The sequence below is a fragment of the Podarcis erhardii genome, assembly GCF_964252035.2.
Source record: "Podarcis erhardii genome assembly, chromosome: 10".
Lineage (NCBI taxonomy): Eukaryota > Metazoa > Chordata > Lepidosauria > Squamata > Lacertidae > Podarcis > Podarcis erhardii.
The window spans coordinates 48,824,267-48,846,991 of NC_138500.1; the positions used below are offsets into that span (position 1 = coordinate 48,824,267).

The 22,725-nt window shown below is 43.2% G+C and overlaps 1 protein-coding gene across 6 annotated transcripts in view; it reads right to left on the bottom strand.

Moving 5' to 3' along the window:
* The window catches only part of SLC16A7 (solute carrier family 16 member 7), a 104,174-nt gene that overhangs the window by 14,415 nt on the left and 67,034 nt on the right, over nt 1-22,725 (bottom strand). For all 6 annotated transcript variants that reach the window (XM_081878031.1, XM_081878032.1, XM_081878033.1 and 3 more), the window contains one exon: nt 21,175-21,406. In XM_081878031.1, coding sequence (XP_081734157.1) covers nt 21,175-21,385 — 211 coding nt within the window. In that variant the 5' untranslated portion in view covers nt 21,386-21,406. The remainder of the gene's footprint in view (nt 1-21,174; nt 21,407-22,725) is intronic.

Here is a 22,725-nt window from a genome sequence, read left to right on the forward strand (position 1 = left end):
CTGCAAAATCCTCTGCCATGTCAAAGCAGCACAACATCAATAAAGCCGTAAAATGGAACATGATGTTAAAATAACAGTTACAATAGAAAAATATAAAAAGCCAGCAGGCACGAATATCCACAGAACCACATGCAGGAAATCAATGTGCTTTGTGATCTGAAAGCCTGCCTAAATAAAAATGTAATCAGTTGTTGCCTGGAAGTTTTGACTGTGTGGGCCAATCAGATGTTCCATAACTGGGGGCAGGGGGTGGCACTGAGATTGCTCTGTCTTTTGTCATTACTTTCCTAGTCTCTTCCCCAGATGTGGCAAGGATCAGGGCATTGCCTGCAGGTTGTAACTCAAGTACTAGGATCCCAAGTCACTGATGGCTTTTTATGTTATTTGTAAGACCTAGAGTTAGACTTGGCAGCTCTCTGGCAGCCAGGGCAGTACTTTCAGGATTGGAGCGATATGATCCTTGCTTGCTACTCCCGGACTAAAGCATTCTACACCAGCAGCAGCTTCCAAACTATCTTCAGGGGTAGCTCAACACAGAGTGAATTGCACCACTCTATCTGGGATACTATGGGATGCGGGTGGCACTGTGGGGTAAACCACAGAGCCTAGGACTTGCCGATCAGAAGGTCAGAGGTTCGAATCCCCGCAGTGGGTTGAGCTCCCGTTGCTCGCCCCCTGCTCCTGCCAGCCTAGCAGTTCGAAAGCACATCAAAGTGCAAGTAGATAAATAGGTACCGCTCCGGCGGGAAGGTAAACAGCGTTTCCGTGCGCTGCTCTGGTTCACCAGAAGCAGCTTCATCATGCTGGCCACATGACCCAGAAGCTGTACGCCAGCTCCCTCGGCCAATAAAGCGAGATGAGCACCGCAACCCCAGAGTTGGTCACGACTGGACCTAATGGTCAGGGGTCCCTTTACCTTTTTATCTGGGATGCTGAAGCTGAGCTAAATTGAGGCAAGCAGTAGAAGTTAGCTCCTTTCTGGCGCCATCTCCTTTCTAGCCGTTCTGAGCCCGGCCTTGGCTGGGGAGGGCGGGGTATAAATAAAAAATTATTATTATTATTATTATTATTATTATTATTATTATTATTATTATCTTCTTTGCCTTGGTGTTGATTTAATTCTGAGGTGTGCTATAAAGGTGCCACGCGACACACTTATGATTCCAAACAGACTGATAAGTCCTTTCGATGCGGGTATAGCTGTATCTCTGCTTAATTCAGGCAACTGCTTTATCTCTCCAATAGCTTCAGTTATAAATGTTCTGATTAAGATTATTGAGTGCTTCTGTGTATTCTGGATCACTTCCAGCATCACTGCCTGCTCAGAGAGGCCCTGATCATCTCTGCTCATTGTTTCCACTGTTTATACAATGGCACTGGAAACACCGAGTGACTACGGATGTTGAAAACACTCACCTGTGCAGTGTCTCCCAGAGGTGGCAACAGGCACCTTTTGTGACATCAAATAGGGGTGGCGTAAATCAGAAACTTAGATGCAAGGAAGGCTGTGCAGCTTTTTGATGCAAGCTCCACTTTGGACAGATAAGGACCAGTGGCTGACTAGAGGAATGTCAATGCAATCAAGGTGTTCCCCTTGTTTGCAATGTTCAAATTGTTCACAGGGTACAGGATGGGAGGCTGCATAGATTTTGGACACACTGTGGAAAAAATAATTCCTCTTGAAAAAGCACACAGCACTCTCACTTCTCATTTCTCCAGGAAGGACTGGAAGAGACCCCTGCCAGAAACCCCAAAAAGTGAGCGCTAGTCAGTGCAGTCAGTAATTACAAGATAGACCAGTGGTCTAACTCAGTATTCAGAACCTTCCTGCGTTCCTAAGAATGTTCGTTAGGTTTGAGGCTTCCACTACCAACCCCCCATTCAAACTGGATCCATCAACATTCTTGAAATCCCAAGGGGAGAACTTCTAATTCCACATTATGTGACTCTTGCCTCCATATTCTTTTTAATCCAAAACCCAAAGCAGGCTGCAAATATGAGTTAAGGCAGGGAGTGGAGAAAAGCGACTGTAGCTTTTTCCATGTCACCATCACCCTCCCCAAACCACTTTCTCCCAAACTGAAGGATGGATGTGGAGTCTGAATGGAAAACACATGGCAATCCAGATTTTGTGAATTCTAACTTCCAACCTGGTAGAGGGCTATCTCAGTAGTGGTGCCCTCCCTGTGGAACACCCTCCCTTCAGATGTCAAGAAGAAAGAAAGAAAGAAAGAAATACATAACTTGTTGAAGACATTTGAAGGCAGCCCTGTATCAGGAGGTTTTTAATGCTTGATGTTTTATGTTTTTAGATATGCTGTAAGCCACCCGGAGTGGCTAGGGAAATCCAGCTAGATGGTCGGGATAATAATAATAATAATAATAATAATAATAATAATAATTAATTAATTAATTACTATTCCCAGCCAGCATGGCCAGTGCTCAGGGATGATGGGAGATGTCAGTCCAACATCTGAAGGCACCAGATGTTGGACTGACATCTGTAGCTTGTCTTTCATAGATGGGCAGACAGCTTAGAGAAGGATTTATCCAAAAGTCTTCTCTGCCAGTCTCCCTTAACCCTCATCAGCTTCTTTGCTGCTTACAGATATAAACTCAGGTTCTCTGTGCTCCACTCCAACTCTGTCTACCCATGGACCTCTTTTTCTAACTGAAATATTCTTCCTGAGAAGCAGAAATAGAATCTTCATGCAATATACAACTTTCAAATGGCCTCCTCTACGATGTTTTGGGAATTGCTAGTTTGTTATTTAAGTGTTAAAATGTGTTGGGGTGAGCATTAAGAAACTCAGTGGCAAATGTAAGGTGCCTGGTGGAATTAATAAATGTTTCCTGTTCAGGAATAGACAGGCTGATTCCCGCCCTCACCGTGCTTAGCATTTAACAGTGATTAATTCAATCCCCCAAGGGCTTCTGTGCTTCTGTGAATCTAAGCGCCATGCAGCCATTCCTGCACTCAAAACGTTCCAGAGGTTTCACCTAAACATTATTGCAGGTGACCCACACAGTGCAATGCTGCCACAAAAGATTACTCCTTCTGCAAATGAGATGCCAAACCAAGAACGGCTAAGCCCAATCCTTCTTCCCAGTGAAGTGAGAAATGATATAAATTTTTTAACAATGGAGCCGATAAAAATTTATGCACTTTTCCCGCGCTTAATGAGAGATTCGAGGGGGGCCTTGTCGCTTGCTATACAAATGCCCTTAGTGAAACATTTAAAACTTCCTGCTGAGACCAAGCTTTTGGAAATATGACCCATTAATCTCAGTGGGTGCTCCTTTCCTCTCTGCCATGGATGGTTACTCGTGAAAACCTGAGCTACAATCTGGAAGCATCTTTGGCCGGGTAGTTATGCTGAAGGAAGCAATTTTTTACATTTTATTTTTTTAAAAGAGATTAACATAGAATTTGTATGCTTCTAGAGTATGAAGTGAGGGGGAGACCCTAACATTCTTCTCATTCTAAAGAAAGCCTATACCTAATCCCAAGGGAGGGTGGTCCATCAGTGCTAATGGGGCACTGCCCCACCTACCTCAGTCTGCTCTTAGCCAGTTCCCCACGGCTAGCCACTTTGCTTCCACCTGTCATTCGCTCGGTCTCCTCTTCCTCCTGACCTTCCCGTCACTAGCCCCAACTGGTACCAACCACCACTGTGGTTTTTAATGCACCCTGATTAAAAATGTATTCACTGCTTGATTGTAGAAAAACAAACACCCTCGGAGTGGTTTACAAAAAGAATATGGGACATGCATGAATCCTTAAATGTAAAGGGACCCCTGACCATTAGGTCCAGTCGCAGACGACTCTGGGACTGCGGGACTCATCTCGCTTTATTGGCCGAGGGAGCCGGCGTACAGCTTCCAGGTCATGCGGCCAGCATGACTAAGCCACTTCTGGCGAACCAGAGCAGCGCATGCAAACGCCGTTTACCTTCCCGCTGGAGTGGTACCTATTTATCTACTTGCACTTTGACGTGCTTTCAAACTGCTAGGTTGGCAGGAGCAGGAACCGAGCAACGGGAGCTCACCCCGTTGCGGGGATTTGAACCACCAACCTTCTGATCAGCAAGTCCTAGGCTCTGTGGTTTAACCCACAGCGCCACCTGTGTCCCAATGCCTGAATCCTTAACTAAAGATTAAAATGCAGTTGTCCCACACACCGATGCATGCATACACATGTACCCCCCCCCGTGTGTCAATGCAGAGAACTGAGCTTAATACTGGGAAAATGAGAAACTGACGGAAACATATATTGACAAGATTCATCCATGCTTACTGGTCCTGAAAGACCTACATTGGTTCCCAGTACGTTTCTGGGCACAATTCAAAGTGTTGGTGCTGACCTTTAAAGCCCTAAACGGCCTCGGCCCAGTATACCTGAAGGAGTGTCTCCACCCCCCATCATTCTGCCTGGACACTGAGGTCCAGCTCTGAGGGCCTTCTGGCAGTTCCCTCACTGCGAAAAACAAAGTTACAGGGAACCAGGCAGAGGGCCTTCTTGGTAGTGGCGCCCGCCCTGTGGAACGCCCTCCCATCAGATGTCAAAGAAATAAACAACTACCTGACTAGAAGACATCTGATGGCAGCCCTAATATTTGATGAATTATTGTATTTTAATATTTTGCTGGAAGCCGCCCAGAGTGGCTGGGGAAACCCAGACAGATGCGTGGGGTATAAATAGTATTATTTTAAAATAAATAAGATAAATGAGTACTTCATGGTATGCCTTGAGGGTGAGGCTATTGCTAAAATGCTACTAAAGCTGGAGCAAAGCTTTCCTGGCTTGGCTATTTCACAGTAGGCCTCCTCAGACATTGGTATTCATATCAGGCCCAGAGGCTAGATGAAGACCTCCAAGTTTCTCTCTCACGTCCTCAGGATACTGTCTCCCAAGACACAAGTCTTGCTTTACACTCTCCCTGTGCCCCAGCTGGAATGTGAGTCTCCAAGTGAATATTTTTCAGAAATGTGCAAACATTATATAGCAATATAGGTGATCCAAGGAGAAGAAAAGAAGCACAGAACAATGTTGTTCTTGTGCCAGCCTAACAATCTTTGTTTTCGAATAGGTTAGAAACGAGACAACAGGGACTGCTGCAGTTCCTTTCATAACTCGATGACATCTAAAGGTTAGCCTTTATTTTTTTCCCCTATTGATAAAAATGACTGGAGGCAAAGCAATAGATAAATGCTTAGGAACACTTGAGAGCTAAAATGGGGGGGGGGGGATTAAGTCCACATGGGCCCAGCCTTCCTGTTTAGAAAGCGGTAACAATAATACGGTGACAGCATTCTTTGCATCCACTCAAAAAACAGAACAAAACAATATTCTGGCATAAAGCAGTTTGAAATTAACGTGCATTTACCAGTTCCTATTTTCATTTTGAAAACCTACAGAAATGGCAGATATGCTTAAGGTATTTGGTGGTGGTGCATTGTACAGTAGCCTCACATGCTATCGGTTGCGCACATGAACGCAGTACCCCAGCGTTTCACAGTTCTGGACAACTGGAATCTGCCCTAAAAATGTTACAATGTGGAGTGCTCCTTTTCACTGTTCCAGTCAGTCATCCCCTCCATTCCATTCCCAACTCTGACATCTAAAAGAATATAAGAAACAAGATGCACTTCAGTGATGTGGAACCAGGGGCGGGGGAAGGGGGTGGCAGTAGGTGCGGGCCGCCCCAGGTGTCACCACTGAGGGGGGTGACAAAATGCCGGGCACACTTATCACGGGGCCTGCAGCGCGCCCAAGCCACACATCTCTCCTGGGAGAGACACAGTGGCTTGGGTGTGCGCAGGCTCCGTGCTGCCCAAATGGTCCACCCGCTGCCTCCCCCCCCCCCAGCTGTAGGGCGGCTAAGTGCGAGGAGGCAGACAGACTCCGGTGGCCCTGTGGTGTGTCCTGCCCCTATGGGCAGCTTGCCCTGCTCCTATGGGAGGCGTGCCCTGTCCCAGGCACCTGAGTGGCTTCCTCCGCCACTGTGTGGAACCAGCAAAGATATGGAGCCAGCACTGAAAAGGCACTTCCACTACTCCACACTCCATTTCTGCATACCCTTTTTGGTGGGCGGTGTTGTGGCCAGGCATTGGATCCTGCAGTGATCTGGCTGGGGGCGGAGACTGACACCCTCCTCGTAGCCAGCCGGCTGTTTCGCCAGCACTAGGGGCTCCACCAATCAGCGCCAGTAGGAGGTATGGCCGTGGCAACCTTAAACTGTGGTACAGCCTGGGGACTATCCTCTCATGCCCTTCTGCTGCCCTCCATACTTCATTTAACAAGTGAAACACCAGGAAAACCTCCTCTGCTGATCTTAATGCAGAGACACACAGAAGAAGAAGTTTTCTCAGATATTTGGGCCCCAGATCACTCATGGTTCATGTCAACATAAACATCTTGAATGCCAGAAGTAACTGGCAACCAAAGTTGGCAACAGAAGTTATATGCAACCAACCCACTACTCCTGCCAACACCTTGGCTATTTTTCTGCTAGGATGGATAATAATTTTTGAGAGTTGATAGGCACACAGCTCTAGTATATACAATGTACAGGATTATCAAATGAGGACAATGGTCTGGCAATCAGATCAGTCGTTGTTCCTTTGTTTCTAATTCTGTGCTGCTGCTACTACTACATTCAGGAGTGGGAGAACTATAACTATGGGCAAGGACATTTTTCATTTTTCATTTATTAAGGTCAAGTAATTTATTAGTTTCCCATTATCACCAGGCCGTAGCTCCCCATACTATGCGGTTGCTTCAGTGCCTGAATTCAGTTAAGCTGAGGGAAGACATGAGATTGCTGGCAACTGTACCCTTGTTTTGCAGCTGCATAATTGTCTCAACTACAGAGGAGTTGCTTTCAGGTGACACCTGCAAAACAGAGAAAGCTCACAAGTTTTAGTCCCAATCAGCCCAGTGTCCTGAGGTTGCTGCTTTAAATCTCCAGGATGCTTTATTACATGACCCCTGACGCCAAGGTTAGGGATAATACAGATTCCCTGCAACTGTTAATCAGGTGAGCAGCGTTTCTTTATTTAACTATCAACATAAGAAGGAAGCTTGCACTGCATCCTGCAAATGTAAAGATGGTTTTGCTTTTGACAAAAGGTTCTTGCAAGCTGTGCTCTCATTTTCCATCCCAGATTTTATGAGATGATAATATTCTGCCTGGGTCCCCCCCCCCTTTTTCAATGGGAGGATAATCTATGTTGCCATAGAACCACAGGAAGGTGAAAGGAAAAAGCAATGTGGAACACTCCCAGAAGATAATGAGAAGATTTTGGTTTTCTGAAAATACATTTTACATGCAAAAGATAACAGCCATTCCTAGCTTAAGTCTCTCATAAGTGAGCAGGAACTAAGAAGCAGAGATAAGTTTAGCAGCAAATAAGTATTAAAGTGGAGAGCTTAAGCAAGTCGTTATCTAAATAAAGCATTCAGCTCTATCGTTGTTCTCTTATTTCTGGTTCCTCGCGCTTCCTATTTGGTTTATTTATATTTTCGCCAAGAAGGACAAGATAAAACAATTCAATGCTGCTTCATTCCATTTGTTTGTTTGTTTGTTTGTTTAAAAGGAGGGATAAATAAAGATTGAGAAGAGGTCCATCAACATTGTTTGAAAGGATTTTAAGCATATGGCTGACAGTGGTATTACTAACTCAGCCAATCAGGTTCTGACAGCCTGAGGTACTCAGGCTGTGCAATTGCCGATAATCACAGTAGGCCCAGGAGTCCTGTTAACTTACAATATTTCCTTACTAGAAAAGCCTGGCATTGTAGCCTAGGCTTTTCTAGTAAGGAAATAGATTTTGGGGGAAAGCTTCACCATGCCTGTAACTCTCTCTAATTATGCTTCATGCCATGCCACCCATTTTATAACTGGCACCCACAGCACACTCTCAAAACCCAAAATGTGCCCCCTGATCTGGAAAGGTGGGCAACTCCAGCCTTAAAATTTAACAGCAAACAAGTGGCAGCAGAAGTGCTCTTTGGAGCTACCTCCCCAAGGATGTCTCAAAGTAAGGGAACTCCAAGGCAAGGGTGTTCCTGAACTTCTGGTCTCTGAAGAGCAGAGAGGGTGATTTTGCTTGCCATCTTATGCATTGAGGAGGAGGAGCTCCTTTGCTGTTCTGCTGATTGGCACATATTGGCAGAGGAGCTGATGGGGCTGTGTGTCTTCCTTTTCTTCTTCTCTCTCTGTGTAGTGAATTTCTGTGTGTGTGTGTGTGTGTGTGTGTGTGTTTGTATGAAGAGAGGCGAAAAGCAAGGCTATTGCCTGCTGCGTACGCATGTGAGGTGTTCTGTATATGAGTGTGTGGTCTCTATCTGCGTTGCGGCTTCAGTTGTATATACTGTCTGCCAGTGATTTATATTTGTAGGGAAAGTGTAAGCTAGGATCCAGAAAGCCATGTGATTCACCTGCCCTACAGTGCCACTAACCAAAACAAGCAAGATGTTCAGCGGATGGTGCTCATGATTGCTGGCACTCCTATTACATCCAGCACGTCTTCATTGCAATCAATCCATTGCATTAGAAATGTAAATTCCCATCTGCTTTTAATCAGTGGGCCCCTATAAATGGCTTCTTGTTTATGGCTCGCCTACAAAAATAGCACAATCTGCACATATATTTGTGGAGGATGATTCCCCCCCCCCCCGAAACAATAAATGTCACTTAGCTGACAGATGAAATGTCCTCAACGACAACCAAAGAAACCCACCCTTATTATGGTACTGTAGTTTCCATTTAATTTACAATTTAATTAATCAATATGCTGCTTGAAAACAAGGCAATTAGTTAACCTACAAACAAACCTTTAATTAACTGACAGCTTTAGAAGCAGCAATATATATGACAGTGCAAATACCTTTAACTGCAATTCTGTGCAACCAGAGCAAATGCAAGTCATGCTCTTTTCTGTGTCTGGTTCCAGTGATTATTGGCGCAAGTACTAAACACATGCATTTGGAATTGGTCCTATCACAACCACCTCCCTCTCCCAAGGCCATGCCTCTCAATAATCATGCTTCAGATCCTCCCGGAGTCTTTAAACCTCACTGGGATGTGTGTGTGCATGTATGATGATACCTCTTGCTCACCTGGAAGATAGAATGGGTGTATAGAAGCTAACCTAGGGCACAGAAATAAACTTTACATTTGTCCCACCCACTTCTGCTATTGGACCGAATTGCTTGCTATGGGGCTGCTGGAAAGCTGCCCATAAAGGAACGTGACCTATTGACACTTTGCCATCCTTGGCTCCTTTGGGAGGAAAGGCAGGATGTGAATCTAATCAAATAAAAAAGATACATTTTTTAAAAGGTTCCCAATTCAATGTCTCTCTGGAATGTATATGGGATATGATTTTCTTGGCTTTTCCCAAACCATGTAATGTCAGAAGCGTGACCTAGAATGAGTAATAGCCAGCCTTCAACATCATGTTACTTTAATTGAGTTATTTTATGAAGTTTGTTTCAGTATAAAGTATCGAAGAAGAAGAGTTTGGATTTGATATCCCGCTTTATCACTACCCGAAGGAGTCTCAAAGCGGCTAACAATCTCATTTCCCTTCCTCCCCCACAACAAACACTCTGTGAGGTGAGTGGGGCTGAGAGACTTCAGAGAAGTGCAGTGGCGTAGCGTGGGTTGTCAGCACCCGGGGCAAGGCAAGTAATTTGCGCCCCCTAACCCGTGGATTTGCGCCCCCTAACCCGTGGATTTGCCCTAACCCCAGATGTTGCGCCCGGTGCGGCCGGCCCCCCCTGCACCCCCCACGCTACGCCACTGGAGAAGTGTGACTAGCCCAAGGTCACCCAGCAGCTGCATGTGGAGGAGCGGAGACATGAACCCGGTTCACTAGATTATGAGTCTACCGCTCTTAACCACTACACCACACTGGCCACAGAGAGAATGCAGCCACATGCCTGTGCCCTTCTTCAAACACTTGCTTTCGGTGACAGTGGTGGGAGTCAAGTGTTTTGCACCAAGCAAAGTTCTCATGGCAAGTTGCTTCTTTCAGCCCTTTGATGTTTGTCATAATTACCTGGTAGTTTTATATTATTTTTTAACAACTTTTGAAAATTTGTGGTAAAGCACCTTTGGGTTCCAATTAAAAGTCCCAATCGGATTCCGGGGTAAATGTGGGATGATTTCAAGGCACATAAAAAGGAAAGCTGTGTTGGTCTGTAGAAAAACTCCAAAAGGCACAGTGGAACAATGCCTTTATTAGGCTCAAGCAAAATGTCACAAAAGCATGGCAGGTTTTTTACTTCTCCGGAAGTCTTCATTAGGCCAGCTGTTATGCACCAGCGCAGAGATCTCTGTTTTGCATGTGCCTTGATGAATACCAAACCTAGCATTTCAAGGCACAGTCTAAACCTAGAGGACAATGATTTCTCATCAGCTGAAGATCGACTTCAGATTTTATGGGCTATATCCCCTCCAGCCATTAGATAACACTACACAATTTGGTTTCAATTGATTCTTTCTACCTGGTACACTATTCAAAATTAATTCTTTGTTTCACTAAATTAAAGACTGTCATGTTTACTTCTCTTAACTCTTGTTCTCTGCGTACCATGGAATGAAATGGAGACGAGGGAAACTATGTATACCACCTTAAGCTCCTTGGAAGATAAAGGTGGTCTATAGATGTGATAGATGATAGATAGATAGATGATAGATAGATAGATAGATAGATAGATAGATAGATAGATAGATGATAGAGTAGATACATTCATACACACAAACATACATTCATACATAAAGGTAAAGGACCCCTGGATGGTTAAGTCCAGTCAACGGTGACTTTGCGGTTGCAGCGCTCTTCTCATTTTCAGGCCGAAGGAGCCAGCGTTTGTCCACAGACAGCTTTCCACGTCATGTGGCCAGCATGACTAAACCACTTCTGGCACAACGGAACACCATGACAGAAGCCAGAGCGTACAGAAACGCTGTTTACCTTCCGGCCACAGCAGTCCCTAGTGTGTTTTCGAACTGCTAGGTTGGCAGGAGCTGGGACACAGCAACGGGAGCTCATTCTGTCGCAGGGATTTGAATCGCCAACCTTCTGATCGGCAAGCCCAAGAGGCTCCATGGTTTAGACTACAGCACCACATACATACATAAATACATTATACATAAATGTTAATAATAAATTATAAATTAATATTGCATGGTGTGGAGAAGGTGAATAGAGATAAACATTTCTCCCCTTTAATAAGATGGGAATATGGGGCCCTCCAATTAAGCTGAATGGTAGGATACTCAGAACAGACAAACGTACAGCACATAGGAGTATGGAATTAACTCACACAAAATGTAGTGATGGTCATCAAATCTGATGGCTTTAAAAGAATATTAGACAAGTACATGGGAAATGATGCTCTCACTGGCTTCAAGTCATGATCACTGTGCTATCTTCAGAATTTGAGGCAGCATGCCTTGAAAGGCCTGTTGCTTTGAAACAGCAGGAGGAGAGGAGAGGGCTAGTGTGCTTATGTTCTGCTTGTCCCTACTGGAGAGGGATGTGGAAGCTGTGACTCTCCAGATGTTGCTGGACTCCACTCCCATCATCCACAGCTACTGGCCATGCTGGATGAGACTGATGGCAGTTGGAGTCCAACAACATCTGGAGGATGAAAGGTTCTTCATTCCTGCTATAGGCATCTCATTGGCCATTGTGGAAAAACAGGGTGCTGGACTAAATAGTCCGTTGGTTTCATCCAGCAGAAATCCTCTTATGCTCTTTGGCAGCTGCGTGAGTGCCTTGTGCATCCCAAACTACAGAAGAAGTCTGTGAATCAGGGTTTAAATTTTTTATTATATAAGGAAATGGGATCAGAGTTAATAACACTTGCGGTTGTTTTTATACTTGGAAGCTAACAGATGCAAGGACAGCTGAAATTAGATGAATAAAACATGTTTTCTCACCATAAAAATAATTCCAAGCTTATTACATCTTGTGAGTGCAAGATCTGGCTGCCAACGGTAGGCTAGCTTAGAGCACCGTTCTCTTATCTAAATTAACTATCCAATCACTTAGAACAAATGCTTTAGTAATTTGGATGCACACACACAAAAGTCAGAAAAGAAGACATGACAGGGAGCAGGCAGCACAGCTTGCCAAGCTGTGCTAGAGAGAGAAAAACTGAGAGGCAGATTTCCTTCTAAAAATATGTGCATGAAAAATGAACATTGGGTCCAACAAGTTGTGAACTGCTAATGCCCTGCAAATGACAAAGGATTATGCTTTCCCCCATAAATATATTTATTGCACATGTTGATCACCAAAGGGAACTTGGAAAAGATTAAAAGCCCAATTCTAGCTTCTGTTGAACTTTAAGAAGATAAGGAGAGCCTGCTGGATCCAGCATCTACCCCTGCATTCTCTCCTCGCAGTACTAAACAGATGCCTATTGGAAGATCACAAGAAGGAGCTGAATGCAACAGTACTCTCTCCAGCTGTGGTTGCCAGAAACCGGCATTCAGAGACATACTGGCAGTGGAGGTAGAACACAGCCATTATGTACTGAGTTGAATAGGATCCAAAATGTAGCAGTCTGATTGGTCCTAGAACCAGTGGCGTAGCGTGGGGGGTGCAGGGGGGGCCGGCCGCACCGGGCACAACATCTGGGGGTTAGGGTTAGGGGGCGCAAATCCACGGGTTAGGGGGTGCAAATCCACGGGTTAGGGGGCGCAAATTACTTGCCTTGCCCCGGGTGCTGACAACCCACGCTACGCCACTGCCTAGAACAATAGGATTCAGAATGCAGTCTGATTGGTCCTAGAACAATAGGATTCAGAATGCAGTTTGATTGGTCCTAGAACAATAGGACCCAGAATGCAGCAGTCTGATTGGTCCACAGGACCAGCTCCAGGTGGAAGTGAATCCGCAACCTGATTGGCCTACAGGAGAATCCCGGAATTAGCCAATCATGTGGGGCCCATTTTGTTAATAATGTATATAAAGCTGACATTCTGCGGGAACTTCCATTCCTCCTCACCACTATGAGCTGAATAAAGAGCATGAAATCGACTCTTGACTCCAAGTATATTTCAACAACCATCATGGCTAGTAGCCATTGATCACCTTATCCTCCATGAATTGGTCTATCCCTCTTTTAAATATATTCTGCTGAAAACCTAAGCTAAGGACCAGGGCTTCTGCACAAAGACACCACAAGAAGGCCTTTGTATCAAAATAGGAATCAGTGCCACCAGTGGAAGAACATTTCAAAAAGGACATATTTGGGGCACACAGGGTGAAAAGAAGCCAGGGCTAATACAATAGAGGTATAACACTCTAGATTGACAGCTCTCAGAAGCAAATAGTGCAGCCTTGTCATTGTTGAGGGATACACCAAGGAGGTTTTGAAGGGAGAGTGGAAAGAGCTACCAACACTTCACTGTTGTACAAAATGCAACACTAGCAGTTGCCATAAGAACATAAGTGAAGGCCAGCCAAAGGCCTATCTAGTCTGGCATCCACCAGTTTCTCCTAAATGTTCCACCAGATGCCAACAGAGAGGCAGGACGTGAGGGCAATATCTCTTTCCCCCTATGCTCTGGTGTTCAGGATCATGCTGTCTCTGATCCTGGAGGTAGCATGCAGTCGTTCTGACTAAGAGCCACTGGCAGTCTTGTCTTCCATGGATTTCTCTATAAATGAAGCTTCTGCTTGCATCACCACAGCCACATCTCACAAAAGGATCAGGCTGTTAAGAGAGCAACATTTCCTTCAGTATTACATCTGAAGGTTCACTGAAGATCTACTGTTTGCTCATAAGACCAGGATTCTAGCTAAACGAACAGTTCTGCCCTGCTTATCTATGCTCAGTGCTGGCAAAACATTGGTGCAATGGTGATACAGTTTCATTCTCTGGACATCATTTGGTACAACTGTCAAAGCGCTCTGTTCTTATGAGCCAAACAGTAGCTCGTACTGTGACTCAGCAGTATCATGTTTCCCCAATAGAAGCCATTGAACCTTGGCCTGAAAACAGCTAGCCTATGATTACTTCAATACACTTTTAAAAACAAACAAGTGGATATTTCATAACTGAGAAACAGTGGCAGATTTCAGCTTTCCAGCACAGCATTCTTGGCACACACTACACAGGCTGTTTCAGTTGAAGATACGTACAACAACACATTTTACAGAGAGTATTGACAATTTGGAGGAGGGTAACCAGAGTGCTCACTGGAAGGACAGATCCTGAAGCTGAGGCTCCAATACTTTGGCCACCTCATGAGAAGAGAAGACTCCCTGGGAAAGACCCTGATGTTGGGAAAGATGGAGGGCACAAGGAGAAGGGGACGATAGAGGAAGAGATGGTTGGATAGTGTTCTCAAAGCTACCAGCATGAGTTTGACCAAACTGTGGGAGGCAGTGGAAGACAGGAGGGCCTGGCATGCTTTGGTCCATGGGGTCACAAAGAGTCAGACACGACTAAACGACTAAACAACAACACAAACCAGAAAGGTGTGGGGTTCTGGAAACCAAGTCCTAAGAGGAATTGTTGGAAAAGCTGTATCTGGAGAAGAGAGCCCAGAGAGGAGAAATTTAAGGGGAGACATGGCAGCTTCCTTCAAGTAGCTGATGAGCTGCCACATAGATGATGCTGTACCTAAATTCCTGCACTGAGCAGGGGGGTTGGACTAGATGACATTGAAGATGCCTTAAAAACCCTAAAATGCTATGATTTTATCATGTGTGTGTCTCCCAAGATGGTTGCATATATACCTTATGCTGACAATGATGTCTCACAGTCCCTAGCAGTAATTCAACCCTTTCATAAGTACTGTAGGCTCCATTTTTTTGGTGTCACATTTTATGGGAACACATCCCAAGTTAGTTTACACACTCTCAAAATGTCCTTAAAACTAATGCAAATGTCAAAGAACAGAGCTTAAACAAATTAAAGGTTATTAATACTTTATACGGTGTTTTAAAGAAGCTCCTACTTATTTATGACTGCCTTTCACAACCTGGTTTACTCAGCAATTCTTGGAGGAGGAATAAAGACTCCTCAACACTTGTACACTGAAGTGCCATTTGTTCAATAAACCCTAGTGCTAGGCAACTGTGCTTAGAATTAACTATCTGGCTATGGGATGCTTGGAACTAAAGTAGACTGTTAGGCTTGGTGTGATGTGAGATGATAGAATATTCAGACCACTGAAGTCACCAGGAATGAAAAAGCAGAGAAAGACATTACATGGCTAGAGAGGTAATTTATGAGATCCTCTCTAGGAGAAGTCATGTCTCCTGGAGTAGAAGGGAAACTTGTCCATACATACAAATGAATGGAGAAATCTAAGATGCTAATGCAGCACTGACTGGGTACCAGGGCATCCCACCTGAAACAGGGAGTTTCTGCTCTTTCTAGCAAATATTGGATATGCCATTGTTTTAACTGGATTTACAGCACAACCTTATGTATTCTTAGAGACAAGTCCCACTGATTTTGGTGGTACTTACTCCTGGAGAAGATTGTATGCAATGGCTGTAGCTGGCTGAGGGCTGCTCTACACTGCAAAACAACAACAAAAAGAAAAAGTAGGTCTGTCATAAAAAGGTAAAGGTACGGGCCAATCGTGTCCGACTCTAGGGTTGTACGCCCAACTCACTTAAGAGGCCGGGGGCCAGCGCTGTCCGGAGACACTTCTGGGTCACGTGGCCAGCGTGACGAAGCTGCTCTGGCGAGCCAGCACCAGCACAGCACACGGAAACGCCGTTTACCTTCCTGCTATAAAGCGGTACCTATTTATCTACTTGCACTTAAGGGTGCTTTCGAACTGCTAGGTGGGCAGGAGCTGGGACCGAAAGACGGGAGCTCACCCTGCCGCGGGGATTCGAACCACCGACCATGCGATCGGCAAGCCCTAGGCACTGAGGTTTTACCCACAGCGCCACCCACGTCCCCAGGTCTGTCATAGCCAATACTTTAACCTATAGGTACATAAAGATATGCCTTTTGACATTTATAACAAACTCTCCTTTTCCTGCTTATCATATTTTTTCTTTGAAAATTATATTTATTTATTGAGAAAGTTTTTGATACAATATTGACAATTGAACTTATCTACATTTGTCCAGCAACCTTCAGTATTTTAGATTCTTTAAAATGCAGAAGCATCACTTTAATAATCTTGGAAGGATGATTTAGCTGTCAGCTTCAATGCTTCCATTCTACTTCTTTTCCTGAACAATTCTGATCACACACACACACACACACACACACACACTCCATTAAACTAGTTATGGTGTTTTTGTCTAGGTTTGGCAGCAAAAGTCGCAATTCCTACTTCTTTGTCACCTCTACCAGCAAATATCAAATTAATTCAGCATGATGTAAAAATGTCTGTCTCTCTGTGTGTAAAAAAACACACCCAAATGTGAAGTATTCCCTCACGCCCAGGAGGCATTTGGAAATTGGGAAGTTGTGTTTTCAAGGGCACACTAAATGAGGTTCTTAAAATTCAAGGCTGTACATATCCTAATAGAGGGTATAAGTTTGTCCCACACAGCAAAGGACATAAAGGTCACATCAAGCAATTTCCCAGTCATTGCCTGTTCTGTTTTCTCAAAACCAATGTCTTAACTGAGAAGATACTATTGATGGTTTAGGGAAATAATTTCTGGAGTCTTAGTTAACCATATGAAAAACTTTTTGTTTTGTTTGTCTTTGTCTTTTCTGTTTTTAAAGGCAGCCATCTGGTGTTTGTGTTACATGAATTTTGCAACTGTCATTTTTGCAGTGCATACCATTTTATCTTCACAGTAATGTTGCTAAAAATGTTCTGAATTGCCTTGTTGGATTTGGACCACATAGTTCAGCACTCCGTGTCCAACAATGGCTGCCCCTTGCAGCTTACAATAAAGGCAGAACAGAGGATGGAAATAATTCTCTTCTGCTGTTTGTTCCCAGCATATGTTAACAAAACGTGCACTGACCTTGAATATGGAAGTTCTGCCACTTCAGTTTGATAAGCCTAGCCTTCTAGAATTGTCTAAAAACATTTTAAAGAACCACTCACGCTAGTGATATCACAATATCCTTTGACAATATGTTCCATAAACTGATAATGTGTTGCTTGTTCTGAACTTGCTGCCAATCACTAGTCTGAGCGCTCGTGTTTTGAAGGGCAGGCTATTCCCCTTTATTGATTTTCACTGCACCATTACTTGCTTTATTATATGTTATTTCCCCTCTCTCTTTTTTTGCTAACTAAACTTTCGACACAGCCTCCCCGCATTATGTACAGAGAACCTACTCAGTAACATTAGCAAATATTCTGAACACACCAAATGAAATGTTCTTTTTCCAATTAACCTTCAAAATAAACCCCAAGAGCTTATCACTGAACTATTTTTTAGTTGTCCTATGAACAAAAACAACAGGAACTCGCTGCAGTTAAAGGTAACCTTAAAAGGCAGATATTTGTGACAAAGCTATAATGGTTTCCACTGTAAAATGCAATATGGTATCCAAAGAACATATCAAAGAAGGAAAACTGAATTCTGCAGAAAAGCAGATCACGTAAATCTGCAGATACTTCCTCTTTGTTTGCAATGTATCCTGCTTCTAAAGCACATACCATTTGGAATTTTTGGGCTGTGAGATGGCTAATAGAAAGAGAGATGGAAGGGCATGAACTGAAAGGAAGCCCAGAGGTTGGGGGAGAATGAAGATGAAATTCTATCTCTGTCTTCCTTTGGTTCTTGGAACTATCACACACACAGTCCAGGTGTTCTGGTCATGAGAACCAGAGGCATGTTACTTTCTTTCAAAGTGTAGATAAGCTGCAATTGCACAATGGCAATTTGTACCCACGTTACAGATAGTACATCTGTGCAACGAATGTATGAATATGGGCAAACAGCTGTGGGATTTATTTATTTCCCAGTGTTCATAACAAATTGAAAAGCAATTCATTCCTGTGAAATGATGGGAGATTTAAGTATAAAATTAAAAGCAAAATATATATAAGCGTGCACTGATTGTCCTGTGCCATCCCACTGTATGTCCAAATCCTGATGATAGTATGCTATTTATTTATTTTTTTGCAGGGGAAAGGCACTATTTAGCCCTCCATATGAATGAAGGTTTGAAAAGTGTCTGAACTTAATGAGGGGGAAAATGGCAGCAAAATAGCTTTACTTCCTACTTGTTGTTAGACTAATGTAGCAGTCAGGCATGCCTGAGATGACCGAGCTGCCATACTATACCTTTAGTTTAGGGCAACACCCAACAGATAGTAATTGAGGATCTTTGTACTGACTTTACTGAGAAAGTCTTGGGGCTGAAAAAAAGAAGCAGCAGCCCTGGAAACACATATAAAAATAAAGAAGCCTCCTACTGACAAATGTGCTCCACAGAGGAGCAGATCCACAGCGTGCCTAAGGGGCAAAGTGAAATTTTTATACAGAACTTGATTCATTCAACTTTGCACATCTTTCCTCTGCATTCTTGAAGGAGGTGGGGTGGAGATGAACACTGTGCTTGACCTATCTGTTGGAATTAACCACGAATCCAGGAGACCATATGGATTTGCCAGATGGCCTGCTATAATTTCATGACATTTATTCGAAGTATGAAGTTTAGTGATAAACATAATTAACATTCCTTTAGCTCCTTCCTGGATGTCTTTTATTAGTTTCATTTTTTCCCAGATATTGAAAGGTAAGTTAATACCTTGTTACCGAAACACAGATGCCTGCTAATTACCTCAGGAGGCTGAAGGCTCCGAAGCAAAGATCCTCAGTCTTAGACTCTCACTTACCCAACGACCCCGCTGTGAAGATTAATAGGCAGAGCGCTAAATCATAATGAGTGTGTCAGATCTCAAATGTTTTTCAGGTTCTTCCTAATTAGCATTAAGAGATACACAGTGTGCCCACAACATTTTCAAGATATCTGCCAGGCTTCGCCATAAACAAGGTACCTGACACGCTATGTTTTTCCTGCTTTCATTCAAGCAATAGTACAACAAATGTTAAAAATCAAACAATCAAATTTGATAGGAAAAGCAACAACCCAAAGGAATAACTCCCTCCCAAACATTATTATAATTGTTTGCTTTTTTTCATCCTCTGCCAGTGATTGTTTAATGCTTTATTTATTGGGAAGCTATTTTGTGGTGGCTGTGGCTTCAAAGAATGTTTAGCTTTGGCAAGGCTACCTGCTGCTAGCACATTAAAGCCATACAGCAAGATAAGAAAATAACCGCTTCACTGTTTAACTTGTTACTTTTGCTATAGAATGTGGAGCTTGCTCAAAATCCTTTATTTTTTATTTTTATGCTTGATATTTATTCTGGACAGGAAGATAACATTTCTGGGTTTCTATGTACTGTACAGTATAAGGTGGAACGAAATACTACAAAAAAGGTGAATTGTTCTGAAGTTCTCAAGTTGTTCTCCTATCCTAAGAGATAGTGACACCAATGGGAAACTGGTCGACGCCACTGCTAAACTGAGAGGCAGCATGAAATTTATCCATTAGCATCAGGGGTGGTTGCAAGCAAAGTGATCAAGAAGACAGACAGGAAACCAACAGGGTGAAGATTCAGGGTTCTAACATTCTCAGTCAACCAGAAAAGATGATGCTGATGAAAAATGGAATCAAATTACAGTATTACTTGAGTTGTTTGATAATGCTATATTTTCCAATAAGGGGGGAAGTTAAGGTACCCCATGAACCTTAGCAAAGTAGCAAATTGCTAAGTAGCAAATTAATCGGTCATATTTTAAATCGGCCTTCCACAACCTGGTGCACCTCATAAGTTTAGAACTTCAACTCCTATCATCCCAACCAGCATGCCAAAACACGTTGAGGACTTCAGGCAGAGTAAGGCTGATACAAATCCTAATCATCTTTCATTTTGTTCATTAAAAAAGCAAAACAAACAGTTACTTCTATTTTTTGCTACTATTTTAACAGCTGAGGGTCAAAGTCAGTTGCCTGTTCTGTTACTTTATTAAATGACTTCTATTATCCATTACTTTCCGTATCAGTGTGACATGTCCATCAGCAGTAAACTTTCCAGGTTCACTATTCCTATTGTTTTTATCAATCCATAAAACTTGATACCCTGTTCCATCTATTGGTTCATGATTGTGCTTTGCTTGATTTATTGATCTCAGCATCTGCTTACAGAAAGCGTTTTGGTAGTCCACCTAGCTCCCCTTTCTTAACTTCTCCATCTCTTATATCAGGGATGGGCAGACTTCAGACTTCTGGAATCTATTTTGGAGTTGCTGTTTCCCTAAAACCCTAGGATCTGCCAGGCAGAGTACAAAAGACACTTAGAATTAAAAAACAAACAAACCTATGACACCAGAAATTATATTAAAGTACTAGAGCTAAACTGAATTCCACAGCCACTCCAGACAAAAATCCATACCTTATCCTGGCCATTTCCCCTTATTTCCTTGATGTCATTTTGTTCTTACCTCTGCTACACACTAGGGAATCAGAAATCCTTGCTGATCTACTTTAAATCACACAGCCAACCACTAGTAGATCCCAGTGGGCCTTCTGCCCTCACTTCTGCACTATAGGTAAAGCAAGGTAAAGGGACCCCTGACCATTAGGTCCAGCCGTGACCGACTCTGGGGTTGCGGCACTCATCTCACTTTATTGGCCAAGGGAGCCAGCGTACATCTTCCGGGTCATGTGGCCAGCATGATGAAACCGCTTCTGGCAAACCAGAGCAGCGCATGGAAACGTCGTTTACCTTCCCGCTGGAGCAGTACCTATTTATCTACTTGCACTTTTTGGTGTGCTTTCGAACTGCTAGGTTGACAGGAGCTGGGACCGAGCAACGGGAGCTCACCCCATCACAGGGATTTGAACTGCCGACCTTCTGTTTGACAAGCCCTAGGCTCTGTGGTTTAACCCACAGCGCCACCCACCAAACAGCAAAACCAATTGCATCATTGTTTGAAATGAATGCTCCTGCATTCAGAGAGTGATAGTTATTGGAAGGGTTTAGGAGAGGAAGCAGAAGAAAACAATATGTGGTTCTTTATGAAAACACATCTAGAGAAGCCATGAACTGCAAAATCATGGAGCAGAACTTTGCTTAATATTGTAAGACCATCTGACAGGCAAAAAAGAAGAAATGTTAGGTTCTCATATACCTCCTGCATACATGACAGCCAACATGATCGATGATATCCAAGCTATCTGGCTATATGATGTTCCGAAGATCTCCTGTATCTCCTTGAAGAAGACTGTGATGGCTTTAGGGAATGCATAAGAAAATCCAATGGAGATGAAACTGCCAAAGACCACGACCCAACCCCATCCACCGTCTGGGGGAGCGTACTGCGTCGTTGTTGCGGGCGGCATTTTTTAATCTTTACAGGTAGGCTGCAGCGGGGAATAAAAAAAGAAAGTTGAAAAGGTTATTGAAATAGCTTCCTCTTTCTTCAGCATACTGTCCATATATAGTAGCCAATTCAATACAATAATACAAAACTATTATCCAATGCTTTAGCCAGCAGCAGATTCTCAAGTAAGACTGTCAGTGGATGATGTAGTGCAATTACTCATCTATAAAAGCCAAGGTAGCCTTCAGGGAGGGTGAAAACCTTGGCAAGGGTTACTGGAAGAACCTTATTAGGTATACTGTAGTTTTTCCAGGTCACTGATCCAAGCCACTGCGGTTGTATTTAGCAATTAATCACAGATGGTAAAGTGACATTTTGGGTCTTCTAGTATCAATCTACCCAGCTTCACCATCTCCAGTGAAGTGTGGTTGATTTGCACCATATGTGGGCCTGGCCTATATCTAGTACTTCTATTAAAATGTAAAATAATGCTTGATCTCAGCCTTAAGGGAGCATCACGTTTTAATAGTTATTTTTAGGTAACATTTTCATGAAGAATAATACTCAAAGTGACTTGCAAAGGTAGTAAAACCTCAAGATTAAAACCATTTAAAAGACATACTGTATATACATACATGCATGCAAAATTGTAAAAGCATTTCCAATATAAACCAAAATCCAAACTTCATTCAGAACATGGCTTGAATTAGACTATATGAAACAACATTTTTGGAAACCTGAAGGGCTTGATGGAAACATTATTTCATTATGTGAAATGTGAAAAGTGACCTTTAGTGCTATAAAATCTGAAAATAAAGATTGGTTATATAATGAGTAACAAAACTGGGATAAAATAAAGAACTGAATTACACAGCGCCCAATTCCCTGTTTGAGTTGCCCACCTCCCTCCCAACTGCCCTTCCCCCAGAAAACAGTCGCCCTTCCCACTTTCCTCCCTCCACATTCCAGCTGCAGCTGATACCTGTCCCCTAAAGAAGCGATAATCCCAACAAGGGAAGAATGGCAAGCCAAGATGTTGGACTACGCTGAAATGGCAAAACTAAAGGGAAGACTCAGGAATCAAGAAGACAAGGGGAAATTTTATCACTTAGGAGAACATTGTAAGCAAATTAAAACCCTAGCTGGACTACAAGAAACACTTGTAAAGTAATGAAGATTATAGATAATTTGGAAAAATGAAAATTGTGGAGAATGTACTGATATGCAGCTTTAAATTTTGTTTCAAGGACCCACGCAGGGGAAGGGGGGAAGTCGTGAGATTCAGAGAATCTCATAAAATGATTGTATAAATTGTTTGAATGTAAACTTCTAATGATATTATATATATATGTATATGTA